General features: G+C 43.4%; 1 protein-coding gene across 6 annotated transcripts in view; it reads right to left on the bottom strand.

Annotated features, from left to right (window-relative positions):
* The window catches only part of TBC1D1 (TBC1 domain family member 1), a 178,849-nt gene extending 164,916 nt beyond the window's left edge, over positions 1-13,933 (bottom strand). For all 6 annotated transcript variants that reach the window (XM_019552947.1, XM_019552951.1, XM_019552950.1 and 3 more), the window contains exons 1-2: positions 13,855-13,933; positions 4,872-5,387 (exon numbers count right to left, since the gene is read on the bottom strand). In XM_019552947.1, coding sequence (XP_019408492.1) covers positions 4,872-5,288 — 417 coding nt within the window. In that variant the 5' untranslated portion in view covers positions 5,289-5,387; positions 13,855-13,933. The remainder of the gene's footprint in view (positions 1-4,871; positions 5,388-13,854) is intronic.
* Positions 13,934-19,228: the final 5,295 nt, after the last annotated feature.

Genomic DNA, 19,228 nt, shown 5'->3' with positions numbered 1-19,228 from the left:
GAGTGGCATTTCATTTTAATCATGGAAAAACACATATTTTGGGCTTTTAAATCATAGAATGTGTGATTTTATCAGAGAATTTACAATTTTTAAACAGAGAAAACTAGGATCCCTGTAAATTATCACCAATTACTTAAAATTCACGGCTTTACATTAAAAGTAATGGCTTTACATGGGCCTTTAAGTAAAACAGGGCACAAATTATCCTACATCTAAACCAGGCTCAAGGCTTTATTAAGATTAATAATGATAAAGTGGGCAATTTTCCACTTGCTATACCAAGCATGTCTGATAAAAAGAATCTAAACAGTTAAATGAAACAAATAATTTGATATAACAAAGAAAAATGACTCGTGGGATTTGGAATCGGTTTCCTAAATTGAATAAAACTATGGAGTTTTACTAGTACATTGTTTTTCATGAGACTTGGCAATTTTGTAGCAGTAGAGGACTATTACCCTGTGACAATGCTCTATTAATAATTTATCATTATCTGAATTCATTTCTTTTCCACTCTAGTGCTCAAAAGAAGCGATAGGAAGAACTAAGGAGTTCTGTTTACCATCCCCTCCTAGAAAGGTTTGGCACAAAGAACTGCAGTACAGCAATGCTTCAGTTCACCATACCTCTCAATCCACCAAATCCTAAAAGCAGGACAGAAAAAGTTCTTCAAAAACAAAACAAACAACTCTTCAAAAAGTTTTCATTGCTTTTTTGTCATGAACCTTCAATAACAGAGCTACAATAATACTGTATTTGTATTATATATGCCATGGTGGGACTAAAATAAGGGACAGTGGGCAAGTCTGCATCCTAATATATGAGACTTCACTCTGATCTACAGGGACCCTCTTGATGAGTCACTATGCCCACTCAGTACCTAGCCGCTCTAAGCTGTCTAATAAGACCAACTTGAGATAGTGAATTTTCTACTGTGCCAAGATGATTTCTTGAGTTTTTTTTGTTTTTTTATTATGTATGTCAAACAGAGATAACTATTTTTCTAGAAGCTTGGAGTCGCTTCATTATCTGCAGTAGTTAAACCCAGAGCATAAGAGCTTAAGGTTTCAGAAAAATCCACTGTCTGTATAGCTTATAGATTGTCTAACTAATACTCCAGGCCAAGAGGAAAAAAAAAAAAACAGCTGGGGAAACCTTTAAAAACCATAGATCTTAGCAATGTTTGAAATAGAGCAGTGGTGTCAAACATATAGCCCACAAGCTGGATCCAACCCATAGAGCCACTCTATTTGGCCCATTGGTGTGGCCAGAGAGGGAGCAGCCTGATGCAGAATCTGGGGCCCTTGGGTCCTAGTGGACATGGCAATCAGCAGCAGGAGGGCAAGCAAGGTCACTTCGCCCATCTGAACTGATGCAACCCTACCTCCTTAAATGCTGGTCCTTGCTGCATGTCCTGTACTGGATCTGGACCTGGAGCTGCAGGACAGGGCACAAGGTGGCAACAGAATCATAATCATAGAAGTAGGGTCAGAAGGGGCCTTGTAGATCTTCAAGTCCGATCCCCTGCCTGGGCAAGAGAAAGAACTGGTCTCAAACGATCCCAGCTAGTTAGGCATCAAGCCTCTTCTTAAAGATGCCCAGGGTAGGAGCCAGGACCACTTCCCTTGGAAGTTGGTTCCAGATCCTAGGTGCCCTAACTGTGAAGTAGTTCTTACAGACATCTAATCTAAACCTACTCTCCAACAATTTATGGGCGATATTCCTTGTTGTGCCAGGGGGTGCTAGGGGAAACAAGGTCGCTCCCAAACCCTTCTTGTCCCCCCTAGTGAGTTTATAGACAGTCACCAGGTTCCCCCTCAGCCTTCTCTTGTGAAGGCTGAACAGGTTCAGGTCCCACAGTCTCTCATTGTAGGGTCTGCCATGATGTCAAGAAATTGAACAGTGTGGTCCCAAGGGCTGACGTCTGGGGGACTTCTTTGCCCTCTTCCCCCCAGGTCAAACATGACCCATCCACCACCACCCTCTGAGCGTGACCCTTCAGCCAATCTGCAGTCCATCTGGCTATGTAAGCATCAATGCCACAGTCACCCAATTTTTTAATGAGGATGGGGTGGGAGACGGTGTCAAAGGCCTTGCTGAAGTCCAGAAAGACTACATCCACAGCAACACCTGCATCCAAGGCTTTTGTGACCTGTATATATGAATGACACACACCCCCCCCTCAGCCTGTGCATAATTAGATAGTTAACTGACATACATGCTGTGTGTGTGCGTATGTGTGCATCTATCTGTTGTTGGGTATAATATGTATTATACACAGTGTGTGTATATGTATATGTGCACACTGTGTATAATACATATTATACCCAACAACAGATAGATGACACATACACACAAAGCATGTATGTCAATTTTTCACACAAATTTACTAAATAATTTTACCAATGGCCTTGCATTCAAATGTTAACATTCTCTCATACAAGGTAGTGAGACAGTTTCAAGAGTGGTTTGAGAAAGACTGAATGCTCATGACTACATTCAAACTAGATTTATTGTCATTCAAGATGACAAAAGCAAGTAGGCTGGAAGCTCCATCTACATCAGCTAGAACCTTTCCCAGAGTTATCAGCAGAGATGCAAGTGATGAAGATGTCTCACCTCTAACCAGTACAATATTTTGAAGGAAGTCTGGGACTAATGAGAAAAAAATGGAAGATCAATTTATTAAACCTACTGTAATTTAAATTTATTACATTATATGACCCTGACTGGTGGAATTAAAATTTTTCAATACAGCCAAGTTTTATTACAATTCCAGAAAAAAAACAGCTTCTATACATTTATTCAGTGAGATTTAACTGCTAAACAACAGTTACATACCTGTATGAGAACTAGAATTATTTTACAGGGGTTTTTTTATAAATACCTCAACTATATCGCTAAATGAACCTAGACTGCTGCATCTATTTTCTATAAACAAGGAAAACAAATACAGAGATATTTTTTCCATTTTAGGAACAAGAGAAGAAGCTGATCCTGCTAACCCAATCTAAATCTGGACATGTTAGTTGAGTTCTCATAAGAAATGTTGCAGGGATTGAAAAAAAATCCTCAGAGATCTAATGGCCTGCAGCAGGATCTCCTGAGTCACACCTACCACAAGTTTAACCTTTACTTCGTTTTTTTCTCCTGTGAACAAAATGGAGATAAATTCCACCCTGCTACATGCAAATCTCCCTCTCTTTTCCTAGTTGAACATATACAAAATCCAATAATATTCTCTCATGGTGGAACTCAAAAAGCTGTTCTTTGCCTGTGAGGGAACCTGTAAACCAGTGGGGAGGGCACAACCCTGGGAATCCCTGCTCCCAAATGTTCTTCATGCATTTAATTTAAAACAGTCATAAACTGTTAAAGACAAACAATAAATACTAATTTAGGACTCCCGAGTTTAGTGAGGCACCTAGACAGATTTCTAGAGCTATGGCACCTTCGACGATCCTTCACCAGGACACAGATGCACAGAGGTATTTAACTGCTTAATTCTCACTAAAAAAAAAAAAGCAATGGAAATTCCCTCTAGATATTCTTGGGAGTCAGGCACCAGCATGCTTTTGGCGATTTGGACCTAGTGTCTAAAGATGGGAACCCCAAAATTTTGCCCTCTAAAATCTTACGTTTTGCTTCCCTCCCTTTCTTATTTCAAACAGCTCCAGGAGTTTGATCAAGCAAGTGGAAAGGGCATTCTGTTTTTCACTCCATTAAACATAAGGAAATGTGTTTCGTATGATCAGTGTTGTTTATTCACCATAATGCTTATGATAGCATAAACTCACATAATTAAGTACATAAGCAAATTGTATTGTATATTTACCAGTTTCTTCCTATTCAAGTCTTAAAATACCTACTCCCAATTTTCATCACTTACATGTGTAAATCACGTATCCTGCATTTTTAATCCAACAGGGTTATTTCACTTAAGTGCTGATGATGCATGTTGTATTTGACTGTTACTCTATCATAGCTGTCTTTATCTGGAAGGAGGCTAGCTTTAACAGCTTCTATAAAGATATGATCTGTAAGACTTATTATCTTGTTTCAGACCAGGTAGGCAAACAGCTAAATTTCATATGAGGTACAGATACACATAGCACCCCCATCCCCCGCCCTCCCATCCCCCAAGTGCTTTACTAGGACTACCCTTGTGAGTGATACATACAAGACTTGTCCCAACCCAAGATCTTCCAAACTTAGTTACTAGAACTTTAAATCCAGTGATGAAGGATATGCCACTGGCTTTGTGTAAAAATCAGTCATTAACCAAATGCAACAGCTTAATGCCAAATTCTGGTCATCTTACTCATGCAAGCAATGGCTTTAGTAGCTCTAATTTAAATAAGATGAACAAACTTATTTCCCTATTTTTAACACTATAGTCTTTTCAGTGGGAACACAAGCTGTTCTTATAACATAGGATTAAAAGGGAGTTCACAGAAGCTCATGGGTGAAAACCCAACCCTGATTACATCAATAGAAAAACTCCCACTGGCTTCAGTGGGGCTTAGCATTTCAACCCATATCACTAACTAAAATTAATTAGCTCAATAAAACAAATTAGGCCCTAGTCCTATGAAGCTTTACATATGTTCTAACTTCACACCCTGTGGATGGTCCAAAAGTCCATGCAAAAATTTTGGCTGCATGTGAAATTAACCCCCTTTTAAAGAACAAGTCTTAGTCTGTAAAAGTAAGGTCAGGATTTCAGATGGCAATGAAGAAATCCAAACACCACAGGAACTACCTCATTTTGAAACACAAGGTATTTACTTCTCTTATGCATCTACATTGCATCCTTAAAATACCAATAGCTCAAAGAGCGTAGCAAAGTTGAAGAATGGCTTTTTACTTACTTTTGTTTGATCATCAGCTCTGAATACATAGCAGATGCTCTGCTGTTTTACCGATTTATCCTTTATCAGACAAGCAAAGTAACTTGGATCATGGCTGTTATGAATCAATTTAAGGACTTGCTGGGGCTTATATTCGAACAGACTGGAACAAATCAAAGGATCCCACTGCTGGCTTTTGCCTGAGTCTAGTTCACATCGTAGTCTTACTGGTGAAACATAAAGCCGGATTTGGCTGACGTTAGGTTCTCTCTTAGTAGACTGCACACTTAGTCTCCGGATCTCTGCCACAATCCAAGGAAGCATTGCCATGGTGGTTAGAGTGTGCACAGGTAAAGAACCAACAAGTTGGAGACTGAAATCCACCGAAGTATCACTGGATGCTGGAAGTTTTTTAACTTTGAATGTTATAGGCTCCATGTTTTAATCAGTAAAGGTCCCAGGAATCATTCACTGATGTTTCCGTTCCATGGAATGAAGATATTTGGACAGTGCCTTCAGCTACAGAGTAGAGGAATTCTAAAAGGAAAAGTTCATGGAGTTACTCTAGCAATCATTTAGAATAGTTTCTTTATAAATTAAGATCACCATTACTGGAAATATTCATAGATTTTAAGAAAAACTGAGATAATCTTGTTTGAGCTCTTGCACAACATGGGCCAAAGGACTTCCTGGAACAAAGTACCACTCAGGTTCCAATAACTGTGGTTGAACCAGAGCAAAATCATTTAAAAAAAATCCAACTCTGACTTAAACTTTACTATTAAAACTAAGTTGATACTACTTAATTCCACTGGTTAGCTGCCTTATTGTTTATTGTTTAAAACCATACTTTATTACTCTTACTACAGAGAATGCTTTGACCCTTCCTTTAAATATTTTTGTGATTTTTCTACACAGCAGACAGGTTTTTAATCCATTAACCCAGGAGGCATTTGCCATGAACCTGATTATCCTGGGGTTTGACCTTGATCAAAACAGGAACAGCAGTCATTTACATACTTCATCCTTCCATGTTGCATTTCTGCTCCTCCACCAGTAGGTGATCAGGAAGGTCACACCCTGGCTGGATTGTCCCAGAAATGACCTATAACCTTACAGACACACAGTGCAATGTCCCAGAAAAATAGCAGTAGCACATTTTGTCCTGCATATTTTGGCAGGACTTAAAGAGGAACTGTACATTTACAACCACATTACCCAAGTGAACCCATTTAAAAAAAACATAGCAACAACACTAGCTTACTTCCAGACTTTCCAGTCTTCTGTCACTTTCTCAGTCTTCCAAGACTATAAAAAGCTACACCATGAATCCAGAGTACTCTCCCTCCTTTAATACTTCATTTGAACAGACATGTTAAAATATACTAGTACTAATGATAACTTACCCTAATGCATTCATTGCTTTATGTACTATGGCTACAGCAAAGTTTGTTTCTTTGTGCAGCTGATTAAAAAAAAAAAAAATTCACACTTTTTTGTGCAAATTTTCCATATATTTGTCCTGTATTTTCCCATTAAAACAAACCAATTAGAAAAGCTTCTATCAGTTTGTAACCACCTGAAAATTGGAGTGAATATTTCAAGATTTGGGGGAAGGAAGGTGAAATGTTTATTGTTTAAAGAAAAAAAGAAAGAAAAAAAAGAGAGAGCGCAAACAATTATTTTGGGGATGGGGACACTTTACAATACTTTGAAAACATCCAAAAAACATAGTACTGTACCTACTTTACAGGAAGAAAAACAAGATCTGGACAGCTACAGGTGTTGAACCTTTTATAGCTTTTGCATCTAAAACTTCTGGATACTAGACAGATGAACATCTTTTAATAGTTTTACAGTAAGCAATTTTAGGACTGGAGAGCTTACCAAGAGAATCCTACAGTTTAGGCCTACAAAAAAAAAAAATAAAGCAACCTGAATTTGCTAATAACCTAGAACAGTGGTGCCCAACCTTTTGTCCCCCTGGGCCAGATGAGCAGTGCCAGGTCCAGCTGCAGGCAGCACATGGGGCTGGTAAAAGAACCTCATCCTGCCACAGGGGACTGTGCAGCCTGACCCTGATCCATCTGCTGCAAAGGCAGGGAACAGTCCAGTCCTGATCCAGACAAGTGGGGGGCAGGGAAGGAAGCAGCCTGGTTCTGATCTGGATACACAGAGAAGAGTAGAGCAGCCCTTATCGGACCTTTGGAAGATAATGGGAGCAGGGCAGAGCAGCACTGTTGGGGGGAGGGGAGGAGCAGCCCAACCCCAATCCAGACTGCAGGGAGGGGATGGGTATGGGAATGAAGTGGCCTTTATGCAGATGCAGGGAGGGGGCAGGGAGTAGCCTGGCCAGATCTCAACATGTGGGATAAGCCTGGCCCTGATCCCGCTGCACAGCAATGACCCAGGCAAGGCTAGAACCCACTATGGAGAGCTTCCCACTTCACAGCTGCTATTTTTTTCTGACCCATGGAGATCCCTGTAGGCCAGATATCATAGCTCCATGGAATGGATTTGGCCCATGGGTCAGAGGTTGAGCACCGTTGGCCTAGAAGTCAATACCCCTCCCACCTTCCGCACACCTCAAAAAAGTTAAATTCTCATTTAAAATTACATTAAAACACTGCAGATTTTGCAGAAGACTTCAATGGACAGACAAGGAGAACAGTCCAGAAAGCCGTCTTTTATAGGGTGCACTTGTACAGCAGAAGACCTCAGCTTCAGAAAGCATCTACTGTATACATTTTCCTCACCAATACAAAGTTCAGTAGGAGTCTTATCACTGCGGTCTTGTAAAGGCTTCTGTCAAAAGAGAGAGAAAACCAATAGGGAATTGAAGCTGTCTCTTATCTTATTGAGTCACTGTGAAACTTTTTGTTGTTGTTGTTGTTAACAGAGAAAATACAAGTGCCTAGGTGGTTTTGATTCATTCAGCACTCTAGGAGGCAAAACTGTTCAAAAAGCATGAAAATGGAGTTTACCAACTATAGCTTTGTTACCTAATGGCAAGCACGATCTCAGCATAATAGGGGTATGTGAAGTCTGTTCTCATCTGAAATCAATATGGTTAATGTGTGCAACAGGGCAAAATTAGCCCAGTGTTTCCACTCAACCAATTTGATTTGTCAGCACAGCACTGCATTTGTGAGACAAAAAAAAATCTCTAGAGAAATCTGCTGTTTCTCTTTTCATAAAAGCTGTTAAATGTGTAATTTTCATGGGAAATCTGTATACTGAAATCTGAAAAACATCTTTTAAAGTCTATTTTTTATCATCACTCTCAATTAAATAAAGAAGATACTCTGACAAATAATACTGACCAGAACAAAAATCATCCTCTTTGAAATACAAAATGAGACATGAGTATCTTAAATTTAAACACCCAGGACACTGATCCTGTGACCAGAGTTCAGGATTTCCTCTAAATCAAATTTAGTAGATTGAACAGAACAAAATCCTTAAATATCTTTGCACTAGTAGAACCACTCAAGTAATGGCTTTTAAATCTGGATGTAGAGAAACAATAAATTAAACTGAAAATCAATGACATCATGAAAAAATATGAGAATCAATAGTATAAGCTGTAGAAATTCTGCAAATCTGCATTTTAAAAATGTTATCTTCCAAGAGTCCAGAAAACCAGAAGATACCTACATAAATCTGCAGAACCCTAAATCCTTCATTAGTCCCACATACCAATATTCAAATCATGATGTTTCTTTCTGCAAATGGTTTGAGTTAATGTAACAAGGTATCCCTCCTGAGTAAGCAAATGCCACTTGCAAAGAAGCTTGCATATGCCTGTCTAGCAAAAAGTCTTCTGTGCCAACTTCTAATTTCAAATGCGTCTCTCCTGAGCAGACCGTGAATTTCTAGACTGTAACAAACACGGCCAATGCGACTACCTCTAGTTACACTCTACAGTACTCCATGATCCCAATATCATAAAACAGGGCTGTCCAACTTCTGAGCAACTGAGGGCTGCAGCACCCCCAGCCGCACACAACCCAGGTGAGTGCTGCATGGCACTCAGTGGCAGCATGTGATCTTAACCCCGCATCACAATGTATGGAGCTGCTGACATGCTGTGCAAGTCCCCAAACCACAAGCTTCCTCCATCCCCTTATTCCACATGGACATGCCATGCAGGCCCCTCTTCTCATCACCCAGATAGGCCTCACATAGTGCCCTCCACCCTACCAGATGAAAACACTGCAACATGCCAGTCTCCCACTCCCCACCACATGGTGGGTGACTCCACTGCACTTCACCGGCACCGAGGCTGTGCAGAGCCCCCAGATCCCGGAAGCCTTCTAGTCATGTGCTCCCTCAGCTGTGGATCAAGGGCAGGCAGAAGCTCAAGGAGGCAGGGGGAGTCTGGGGACTCCAGAGGCAGAACAAAGTGGAGAACACTGTCTGAACCAAGAGCCTGAGGGGCACATATTAACCCCTCAGGGTCTGCATATGGCCTATATGCTGCCAGTTGGACAGCCCTGCTATAAAGTGTTGCAAAGTAAACCAGAGGCATCTCACATTACAAGAGTGCAACATATCCTATTCAACGCCAAGTCTAAACAATATTAAAAAGCAAGCTGTTTTGTCACAGTTCAACTCAACTGTTAGAATGTAATGGATCTAAACGGAAAGATGGGTTCCACTTGCTTTTTTAAAAAGTACCTTGCAAATATTAATATAAACCACTTCAGTACCTATATCTGTTACTTGCTAAAGGAGCCTTCTTTAAAAATTATCACTTCTGGCATTTGAATGATGAATGGCAATAAAAGAACAGATGCACCAAGCTCAGCTTTAGTAGTCCCAAACAGGACTCAGAATAACACCCAAACGATGAACTTTTAGATATCTAACAGCCTCTCTCATCCCTTCCACATTACCACACTTTCTTTGCCACATCCTCCTCTTATCTTTATGTGTGTACAAATGGTATCCAAAATTCTATGAAGTTAACGTTACTGATATGAATGCAATTTAATTAAATGTAAAGTAAAAAGTATATGCTACCTTAAAACCTGATCTTACTACATTTAGGTGCATGTTAAATCTTAAGCCAATGAATGGGTCTACTCACATTTAAGTTAAACACATCTGTCATGGTTAAAGGGCCAACTATTGCCACAGACCCCTTGAGACCCTCTCAAATCACCCCTCCAGTGTATGCTTCCACCCAGAGGGATAAAGATAGTGAACCTGAACACTAAACTGGATGTTTGGGCTGCTGTATCCCTGTTTATCAATTGTGTTAACAAGACAGGCCCAAAATGTGTTTGACTCCCACAAAGCGCTTTTCCTCCCAAGCCTGCAACTGTGACTGATTAAAGTGACTCTAAAACAGCCTCTTCAAAACAAAACATTAAAATTCTTCTTTCGCACATTGCAAAGGGAAAGACTGTAATGATGACAAAATTTGTCTGTAATGATGCTACTACCCTAAGCTTTAATCTTCCCTTGCAAGCTGTAGTAAATTCCATTCAAAGTTACTCCCACCTCCTACTTGTAAAATAGAGAAGAAGCATGCTGCAGCATGCTTCTTCTCTTTCTCCACTTGTAGCCCTGTCAGTACCCAGTGAGACCCAAGGGCAACCCCAGCAATTCAGTCAACTGCTTTCATAACTACACTAGTATCTCTAAGGACATACCATACTTACCCGAATCCAAAATACATGAAATTTAAGACTTCCTCTCCACCCCCAGTATATTAGATTCCACATACAGAATCTAATATGTTGGGGGCGGGGGTATCTTAAATTCTTCCTCCTCACCACTACAGTGGAGAAAGCAGTAGCCAGGGGGCAGGCACGCTTGCCCCCCCCCCACTGCCTGCCCATCCCCTTGGGCTGCCACTTACCCTTTGTGGGGACTTTGGCTCCAGCTTCAGCCCCAGCCACAAAGCATATAGTGGCTCTAGACCTAGCTCTGGCTAGGTGGTAGCCACAGATCTGGCCCCAACCCCAGGCTTCAACAGTGGTGGCTACAGCAGCAGCCCTGGGCTGCACAAATCTAAGATGAGATTCCCCACCCCACCCACATTAAGTGTGAAAAAAAAACCTTAGCTAGGATTTGAGTAACTAAGGTACTATCTCCTTTGACCCTAGCCAAGGTCTGGGGAAAAAAAAATCTTGCCATACTGCTAAGAGCCAGGTATGGGCATTCCTCAATGAATAACTTTCCCATTGTTTCCTAAGGATTCCTCCTAGTCTCCTGAACCACCTTAACTTTGCCATTCAATCATTTCCAATTTGTTTCCTTCTTGACCGCCTTCACTCAGTTAACTCCCTGCAACCAGACAAGATAATATGAATCAGGTAAACTGAAGCGCATATTAAAACTTTAACAATACAAATAACCTCTTCAGACACTACAACATGTCTAAATGTTTTACCAGATTAGATCGTAGATTCGCCTGACAGAAGACAATGATTCTGATTTTCATGCAATTTACACTGGTATATACATTAGGACAAATAGAAACAATTAAATGCAAGATGGACTATACAAAAATTGTACCAAGTTTTAAATTGCCTAGGAACTCATTTGGGCTAATGGACATTTCAGTTTTAGTGAAAGCAGCACAATATACTTTACAAAAAGGTCAGTTGGTAGAGTCACTTTTCCCTGCCTTCTGTCACCAGTGCCCCTCCAGTAGGGCAGGGACCCCAAAGCCCGGGCAGGGCCCCCCCCTTGCCTGAGAGCAGCTTCAACAACAGTAGGCCCACTGCGCAAGTACATAGTTTAAAAGGGCGCACCAACAGCAAAAAAGCCCCAGTTAGGCTCTGAAGCAGCAAGAGATGCGCAGGTGAAAGCCCGCTGCACCCCTGCTCCCCCAAAGCTCCCCAGAGACCCCCCGGCAGCCACGGAGCCCCCCCAATGACCCCCAGCACAGCCAGAGGTAAGCGGGACCTGTGGTGGCAGGAGGCAGCTGTGTGGAGCTGGGCCAGGTCTTCCCCCGCCCAGGCCCCTACTTCACCCAGCCCCCCAGAGAGCCACACGAACAGGCTGAGGAAACAGGTGTGCTTGTCTGCGTGAGTCAGCACAGCGTTCACGCAGGAGGGCGAGCGAGAGGACCCAAGACCCAGCCTGAGAGCGCCCTAGGGTAGACAGACTCAGGCCCAGCCTGCCTACCAGCAGCACGCCACAGATGGGCACATGCTGCACCCCTCAGGTCCCTTCGGGCTCTGCAGCCCCCCCCAACACCTCAGAGACGGTCACCCAGACAGAGCCCATGGTTCCGGGCTCCATGCAGATGGAGCCTCTGGCTCTCGGCTGCGTAGGCTGCCTGTCCCTTTTTCAGGCTCTGGGGCCCGGGAGCATGGCCACCTCCCCTTATGAGGTCTGCTCCCTATTGGGGTCTCTGGTGCGCCAGCTGGAGGACCTCCGGGCCACAGTCCAGAGACTGCGTGCCATCAGGGATAGACTCCTACTGCCAGGCCCTTCTCCTCTGGGAGCCGCAGGGTAGACCACCATCTCCCTTCAGGACAAGGGAGGACTCCAGGACCTCCCACTCTGTCCAGTCAGGGGCATGGACCAAGGTGGTCAAGAGCCCTAGGGCCCGCCGCACCAAGACCCCTGCCCTGCCGGAGCTGAGCAGCAGGTACGCACCTCTTGCTGCTCCAGCAGAGCCTGCTGAATTGCCAGCTCCCACAGGCAACACATGCTCACCTGCAGCTACCACCCACGCTTTCCCCAAGACAAAATGTAAGGCGTTTGTTGTGGGAGACTCCATCCTGAGGGGGCAATCTGCTCCCCTGACCCCTTAGCCCGGGAAAAGCACAGTAAAAGCAAAACACAGAAACCTCTATAACATTTCCTGAGAAGCGCCATAGGTGATAAACTGAAGAGCCACATGTGACTTGCAAATCAGTGCGAGTATCACTAGCAAGGCTCATGGGTTTAAGGCAAAATGATTGAGATACGGGCTTCTTACTGGGAAGAATAAAAAAAAGGAGGAAACTGGATGCCTGACATTCCCGACACACCACATATCCCATGGGAATGTAAAGAAATATTTGCAAGGTACTGTAAAATTGACACAGTTTTCCTTCCCTAGTGGCCAGGCTACACTACCACACCTGCACTACAAATGCTGTACCATTCCCCAGAGCTGGTGTAGCTGCACCCGATTCAGCAAGAGCCAAGGCAGTAACACAGACAGAGGATTCCAACAGTTTGCAGTGGAAACCACTCACTAGTACCAATGCCCACTTTTAATACTTGAAGGGTGAGTGTGTCCAAAAGCTTGCAAATAAATAAAATAATCTGTTTACAAATATCTAGTAGTAGGTGTAATAAAAGACAATCACCTCTTCCACCAGTTTGGATTGCTTTACAGCTACCACCTGGGCAGCTACACGTCTGTTGGACAGTGGCAGTGACAGTCCAACCCGCAGGCAAAACCCCAACACCAGCTGAACTGTGTTGCACATTACTACTGATGCAGGTAAGACCTTGTTTTATCAGCAGGCCTCAAGACTGAGAGGACAGATCCTAAACAACTAAAGAGACTTCCTCAGCCTGAATGGTATTTAAATCCGAAAGCTCGCTAAAAAATTTTTCTAACTATTTGCATTGGTCTAATAAAAGATATCAGATTCACCCTAAGAACCTTGTCTGCCTATGTCCTTAGACCAACACGGCTACAACCTACACCCCTGGGACCTAAACACCCTGCTCAGGCAGTAGGGGGGGGCACGGGGGCAGCTTCTGGAGATTTACACCAGGCCCCTTTTGAAGTCACGCTGCTGGCCCAGTTTGCCACATCCTGAGCTGAACCCGCACGGCTCACCAGCATTGGCTGTCTGCTTCGAGCGGCCCAGGGCCAGCTCGAGAGATTCTGTTGCTCGGACCGGTCTCTTCTGGAAACCAGATTGAGATGTAGCAAACTTGCAGCGCGAATCAGGTGCAATGAAGGGAAGGACAGACGCGCACACACACCCCGGCCCAGCGCTCGCCCGGGACTGCAGCAAAGTCTGGCGCCGACACTTACCGGCCCCGGGACGCTCCGCAGCGCCGCCCGCTCCGCTGCCGCGTGGGCACGGAGCGGCCCCACGCGCGGGCGCCCGGCGGGAGGCGGGGCGCGGATGGACTGGGCCCCTGTTGCGCGCGGAGCAGGCGGGACTTGGCGCTGCCCCTACCTGCCGCCGCCGCTTCCGCGTCGCCCCAGAGCAGGCCCCTAGGTGCTGCCTCCTGCCGGTCGCCGCCTCCCACATAAATAGCAGCAGCAGCAGCAGCGGCTAGAGACGGCGGCTGCGGCGGAGCAGAGTCTGCTCTGTGCAAAGAGCTGCCGCGCGTCTGCGAGGAAATCCTGCCCCTCCCACGGCCGCGGCGCGGGCCCGGCCCAGCCCTCAGCCACGGAGGCCGCAGGGCAGCGGCCCGGTAAGGCAGGGCGGGCTGGGGACTCCGGCAATGGCCCAGTCTCTGCCTACGGACCTCATGCGCGACTACAACTGCTGTCCCGCCTCCCTTGTAGCCTGGGCCTGGATCCGACTATAACCGCAGAACATCTTCTGTTTTTCACTGGCAGTTTATTAGTCACAAGTTGCCACAACCGTGTTTGCTGACACCGTTCCCGCAGACGTGGCTCGTGTCCTGGAAGTGCCACCTTTACCCAGAGGAGCTGTGGACTCTCGGTCCTCGGAGGCTTTCAACACCGAGACACAGCTTTGGCTGGGATGATGGAGCTGAGGATGGCCCTGGCTGGCTCCACGTGGGGAGGTGGACTAGATGTGACCTCCTGAGGTGCTAGCCCCAATACCCTTATTTTTTATGATGACCTTCCCACCAGCTGGGATAATGGTAGAGTTCACATTTGACGGTTTAACACCCAGCACATGGATCTAGCTTGAGTCTCCATGCTGGCCCTATTGCCCCCCTCCCTGTCCTGCCCAGTGTCCCCAAGTGCCCAGGGCCATGCAGCCCTGCCTGCCTTTGAAGCAAGTCATCAGAGGCAGGACACAGGCAAGGGATGGAGCAGCACTCCCTGCAGGGCGCTGAGCCACACTCCAGCTTGGACACCAGCTCTGCTCTTTCAAGCTATAACACCTGCATCCAGCCCCATTCTTACAATGGAACAATCTTCAGTCAAGCTCATGGTTTCTTAACATCTGATTTTGTATGAACTGGTTAGGCCATCTGCAGAATCACTGACAGCTGGCAACACTGGTATGTTTCCAGGATCAAAACCATTTTGAGGAAATCTGTTCTGTACCACAACATGCAGTTATTCAATCTAACAAGCCTCTCAGGGTCAGCAACCTACAGCCCCCAGGCCAGATGCAGTCCACACAAGGAGTGGATCCAGGCCTGGAAGGGCTCATCCCGTCTGCATTTTTTTAAGGGTGTGCCGATTCCTTGACCACTTCATCTACTTCACATTTTGCCAGCAGTATGCCAGTCACTTTCAGGTGCCCCAGCCCATTGTGACAGCTCAGGCAGAAGGCTGCTCTTCCTCCCTGCAGCTTCTGCTCACTGGCACTAGAGTAGTTTCAGGGGAATGGTGGCTCATGGTACTGGCCTGTTTGCAAGACACAGCCCTCATTTGCAAGAAGTTGCTGACACCTGTAATAGACTCAATCTATTGTGAAGCACTATGTTCATCAAAAGGAAGAAAATTTTAATGATGCACAGGCATATACACAAACTACTCCAGGAGTATATTTCTGTATGAAATGATGGCTGCTGATCTCTATATACTATGAATCCTGACATTTTAAGTTAAAATATTTAAGTACCTCATTCTATCAGGTCAGTTACCATCTATCTGCCTTGTAACCAGAAAGCCTCATTTTCCATTTGCCGCAGAAATCAGTGGCAGGAGAGTGGGGGTGCCACTGATTGACTGAAAGGCATAAACAACAGCAAACATAAAATCAGACATGGCACCACACTTCTGGCATGTTATGGAAAGACATTTTTAAGTGGAGACTTTCATTTTTAAAACAGATTTTTCTGCTTTTTTCCCCCGTGGAAAACTAGGATCCCTGCTCATAACCCTAATGCAGTCTCATAAAACAAGATAGACTGAGTCCCAAAAGTCAACAGACATGGACTTTTTCACACCAACCAGGTATGTGAATTTCAGTCAGGGTTTTTCTACCTTGAGACTGATAACAGCCGAATTTAGTATTTAATTTTAAAATCCTAAAGCAAGGTTTGCAAGGAAAACTTAGTAAATATGTTGACTCAAAATCTGTTGTCAGGCAGCTCTAGTATCTCTGCTGCATCTCACACACAACCCGCCAAAAAAAAGAAATTAACAAGAGAAGACAAGGCTGGATTATGAGAGGGTGGGGCCCTAAACCAGAGGTTCCCAGCCTTTCCATGCTGTGGCTCAGCAAACTGTGGTCCAAAAGTGGAGTTATTCCCCTTGCTGCTGCCAGGCGTGCAGAGGGCACCTTGCCAGCAGATGCAGGGCTTGTGTTCCAATAGCTCTAGAAAAAGTGTGAAAATCCTAGCTAATGCTGCTTTTTACTTCTAGGTCTATTTACATATTCTACATATCCCATTAGCTAAACGTGCAGTGATAAAGAGCATCCGTCAAGTTTCCATATTGTACATATTTTTTAAAGACTGCATAACAACAGAACTAGTTAGTAATCATCTTCACAGGAGCACTCTGATAATATGGATAGCATCACAAAAGCCAAGTTGCTGTCATTGATCAAAGCATGTACTTTTCATCATTCTACTTATTAATTTTAGATGTTGTGATTAATCCTTCCTATTCCTATAAATATATTTGAATACCCAAATATTTTAAGATTTTCCTTTTGTTCAGAAGCTGTTGTTACTACGTCATTATCTATCTTAAATTTTATTTATGCATGCATTAGGATGTAATGGGACAGTTTAACAAGCTAATTCTACTGTTCACAGCACTTTGATAGTATGTGACCTAAATCCATTTACCTGGTTTTCAGAAGAGTAATAATCACTAATCAGAAATCAAAATAACATATTTGCAGCAGGGAGCCAAGCAGCAAATATACTAAAATATACTATTTTGGCTGATTTTGTGGACATTACGTGTTTTTTATTTGCATTATAAAAGGATGACATTTACTAAGTGAAGAAATAGTATTTAAATTAGAAATCATGCATGGTGAAACTATTTCCATCTACCATCATGAATAGCTTAGTTGAGAGTAAGATGACAGTGCTTACAATTTTTCTTGTTTTTACAATTGAATTACTGAATGTATTTACATACGGTACTCATATGCCTTAGGCCAGGGGTCAGCAATTACTTCAGCTGGTGGATCACTTTACGAGTTTGGGTGAGCTGTTTGTTGAGGGCCGCACAAAAAAATCTGTGTCTGCCTCCCTCCCTCCCTGCCAGCTGTTTGGGGGGCATCGGGGCAGGGCCGTGGGGTGGGGGGCACTGCCACCACTATCCCACCCCTCCTTCTCCCTCAGGCAGGGAGTGTTCACCACCACCATTAGCCTTCTTACAATGCATCAGTTAAGCAATGCAGCACAGATGCCATAGGGTTTTAGTTTGCTGGTTGGTCTCCTTAAATGAAAGTCAGAATGATTAGAATACTGTAACCTAAAAAGTAGTTTGCAAGCACAAAACTCAATTCAGAATATTTTTCTAAGTATTTGGTACAAGTTTAATCATTCTTACATCATAAGAGTCATTTTGCCGTATTAACAATTTGCATGCTCGGCATATTCTATAGGCACTTTTTAAGTTAGATAACGTCAAAATAACTATTCCACCTCTTAAATAACTTGTATCTGTACTATGTGCATCTGTACAAGGAACACAGCTTGCACAAGAGATATATTTACTCTCTCCCAGGTTTAGAAGGCTTATTGGAATTAAAAGTGATTAAATATCATTTAAATGTACATTTAGGTTATAAGTAATCAAAGTGGAAATTTCACAGGTAAAGGGGCATAAGACTTTTTTTTAGCATGTGCTGCCGTGCTTTTAGAATATGTAACTTTATAACAGCATGAAATTTTCTTCTCTAAATCCAGCAGCATTTTTTCTCATTAAGTCACTCAACCAGCTCATTTGCCATGGGTCTGATTTTCTAACGTGCAAGTCCCTGCAGCTTCCACTGATTTTAACTGGAATTGTTGCAGCTCATTTCTTTTGACTATCAAGCTCATTACACTGTGCTTGAGCAATTTAGCCATTCAGCTCTCACTAAAACCAATTAAAAATTTACTTGTGCTCTTGGGTGCAGTCCATTTTTGACTCTGGTCTTGGTAATTACTGTTTTTGGAGAAAATCTAAGGGGCCTCTATTCAAAATTCAAGGCTTTACCTCATCTTTGAGGATAATGACTTTAGTGCTGTGTAATTTCAGAGTTGCTAGCTAACAGCTTGGGTCTAAGAGGAGGACAACTATGAGGAATACTTCTAGTTTAGTAATGTCTCTTAGAAAATTTGATAACCTCCTCTGTTCAACGTTCTTTTTCTTAATTGTAGTTCTCCATTTAATTTCAGTTCCATGTCCCTGCCCTCCTCCCAAAACACATAAGAGAAAGTTGAGGAAAGCTCTGGAAAAAAACAAGTAATTATTAAGTGATGGCTTATTTTGAGCTGCTAGTTCAACTCCCTAAACAGGATTTTGTTTCTATTATGTTGGGGTTTAAAGGGATGTTAGAAGCTGGTGATTATTCATTACTAAGCAAGCAAAATCATGTATTGCCATATATCTGAGGTCTTTTAAATCTTTGTATTAATAAAAAAAGTGACTTGATATACATGGTGGTGAGGCATGCACGTAATTACGCAAGGCAGGGGTGGGAGGGAGAAGCAGCGGTAGCTTCCAGCTGCCTAACATTGGTACAGCTCCCCATACCCCAGCTAGGGAATAGCTATTGGGCAGGGGGGAAGAAAAGCAGTGGTAACAGGAGAAATCTGCAAGTTGCCCAGCTTCAGTACAGCTCCTCACTTCTCAGTCTCTGCATGGGTACAGGAATAGACAAAGCCCTGGGGCTCTCTGTAGGTTGGATACAGCAGCTCTGTATTTGTCAATCCCTGTGTAAACTGTTTAAAAGATGTGAATGTTGTATTATGGTGCCTTCTCAGCAATTCTCACACAAAGCAGGCTCCACAAATGCTTAAACTGACTTATTCACAGTACAAGAAACACAGGATGTGGGTATTTTCCTGGTGTGGTTCATGTACTCTTGTATCTGTTCCCTTTCGTATACAACAAGACTGTTTAGTCATCTGGTATATCACAAACCTACTTACAGATTTAAACAAATTCATTCAGAGGAAATACGTGACTTTCATTTTTGCTGGTATTATTCTAGTGCTATAATGCATTTCCAAGCCCCTCAAAAAGACAGATGATGATGGGAAGCTTCTAAAGAATGATTCAGCTACTAAAGGTCAGG

This window comes from Crocodylus porosus, unplaced genomic scaffold (genome assembly GCF_001723895.1).
Source record: "Crocodylus porosus isolate Cpor-Errol unplaced genomic scaffold, CroPor_comp1, whole genome shotgun sequence".
Taxonomy (NCBI): domain Eukaryota; kingdom Metazoa; phylum Chordata; order Crocodylia; family Crocodylidae; genus Crocodylus; species Crocodylus porosus.
This window is presented reverse-complemented; position numbering and strand designations above follow the sequence as displayed.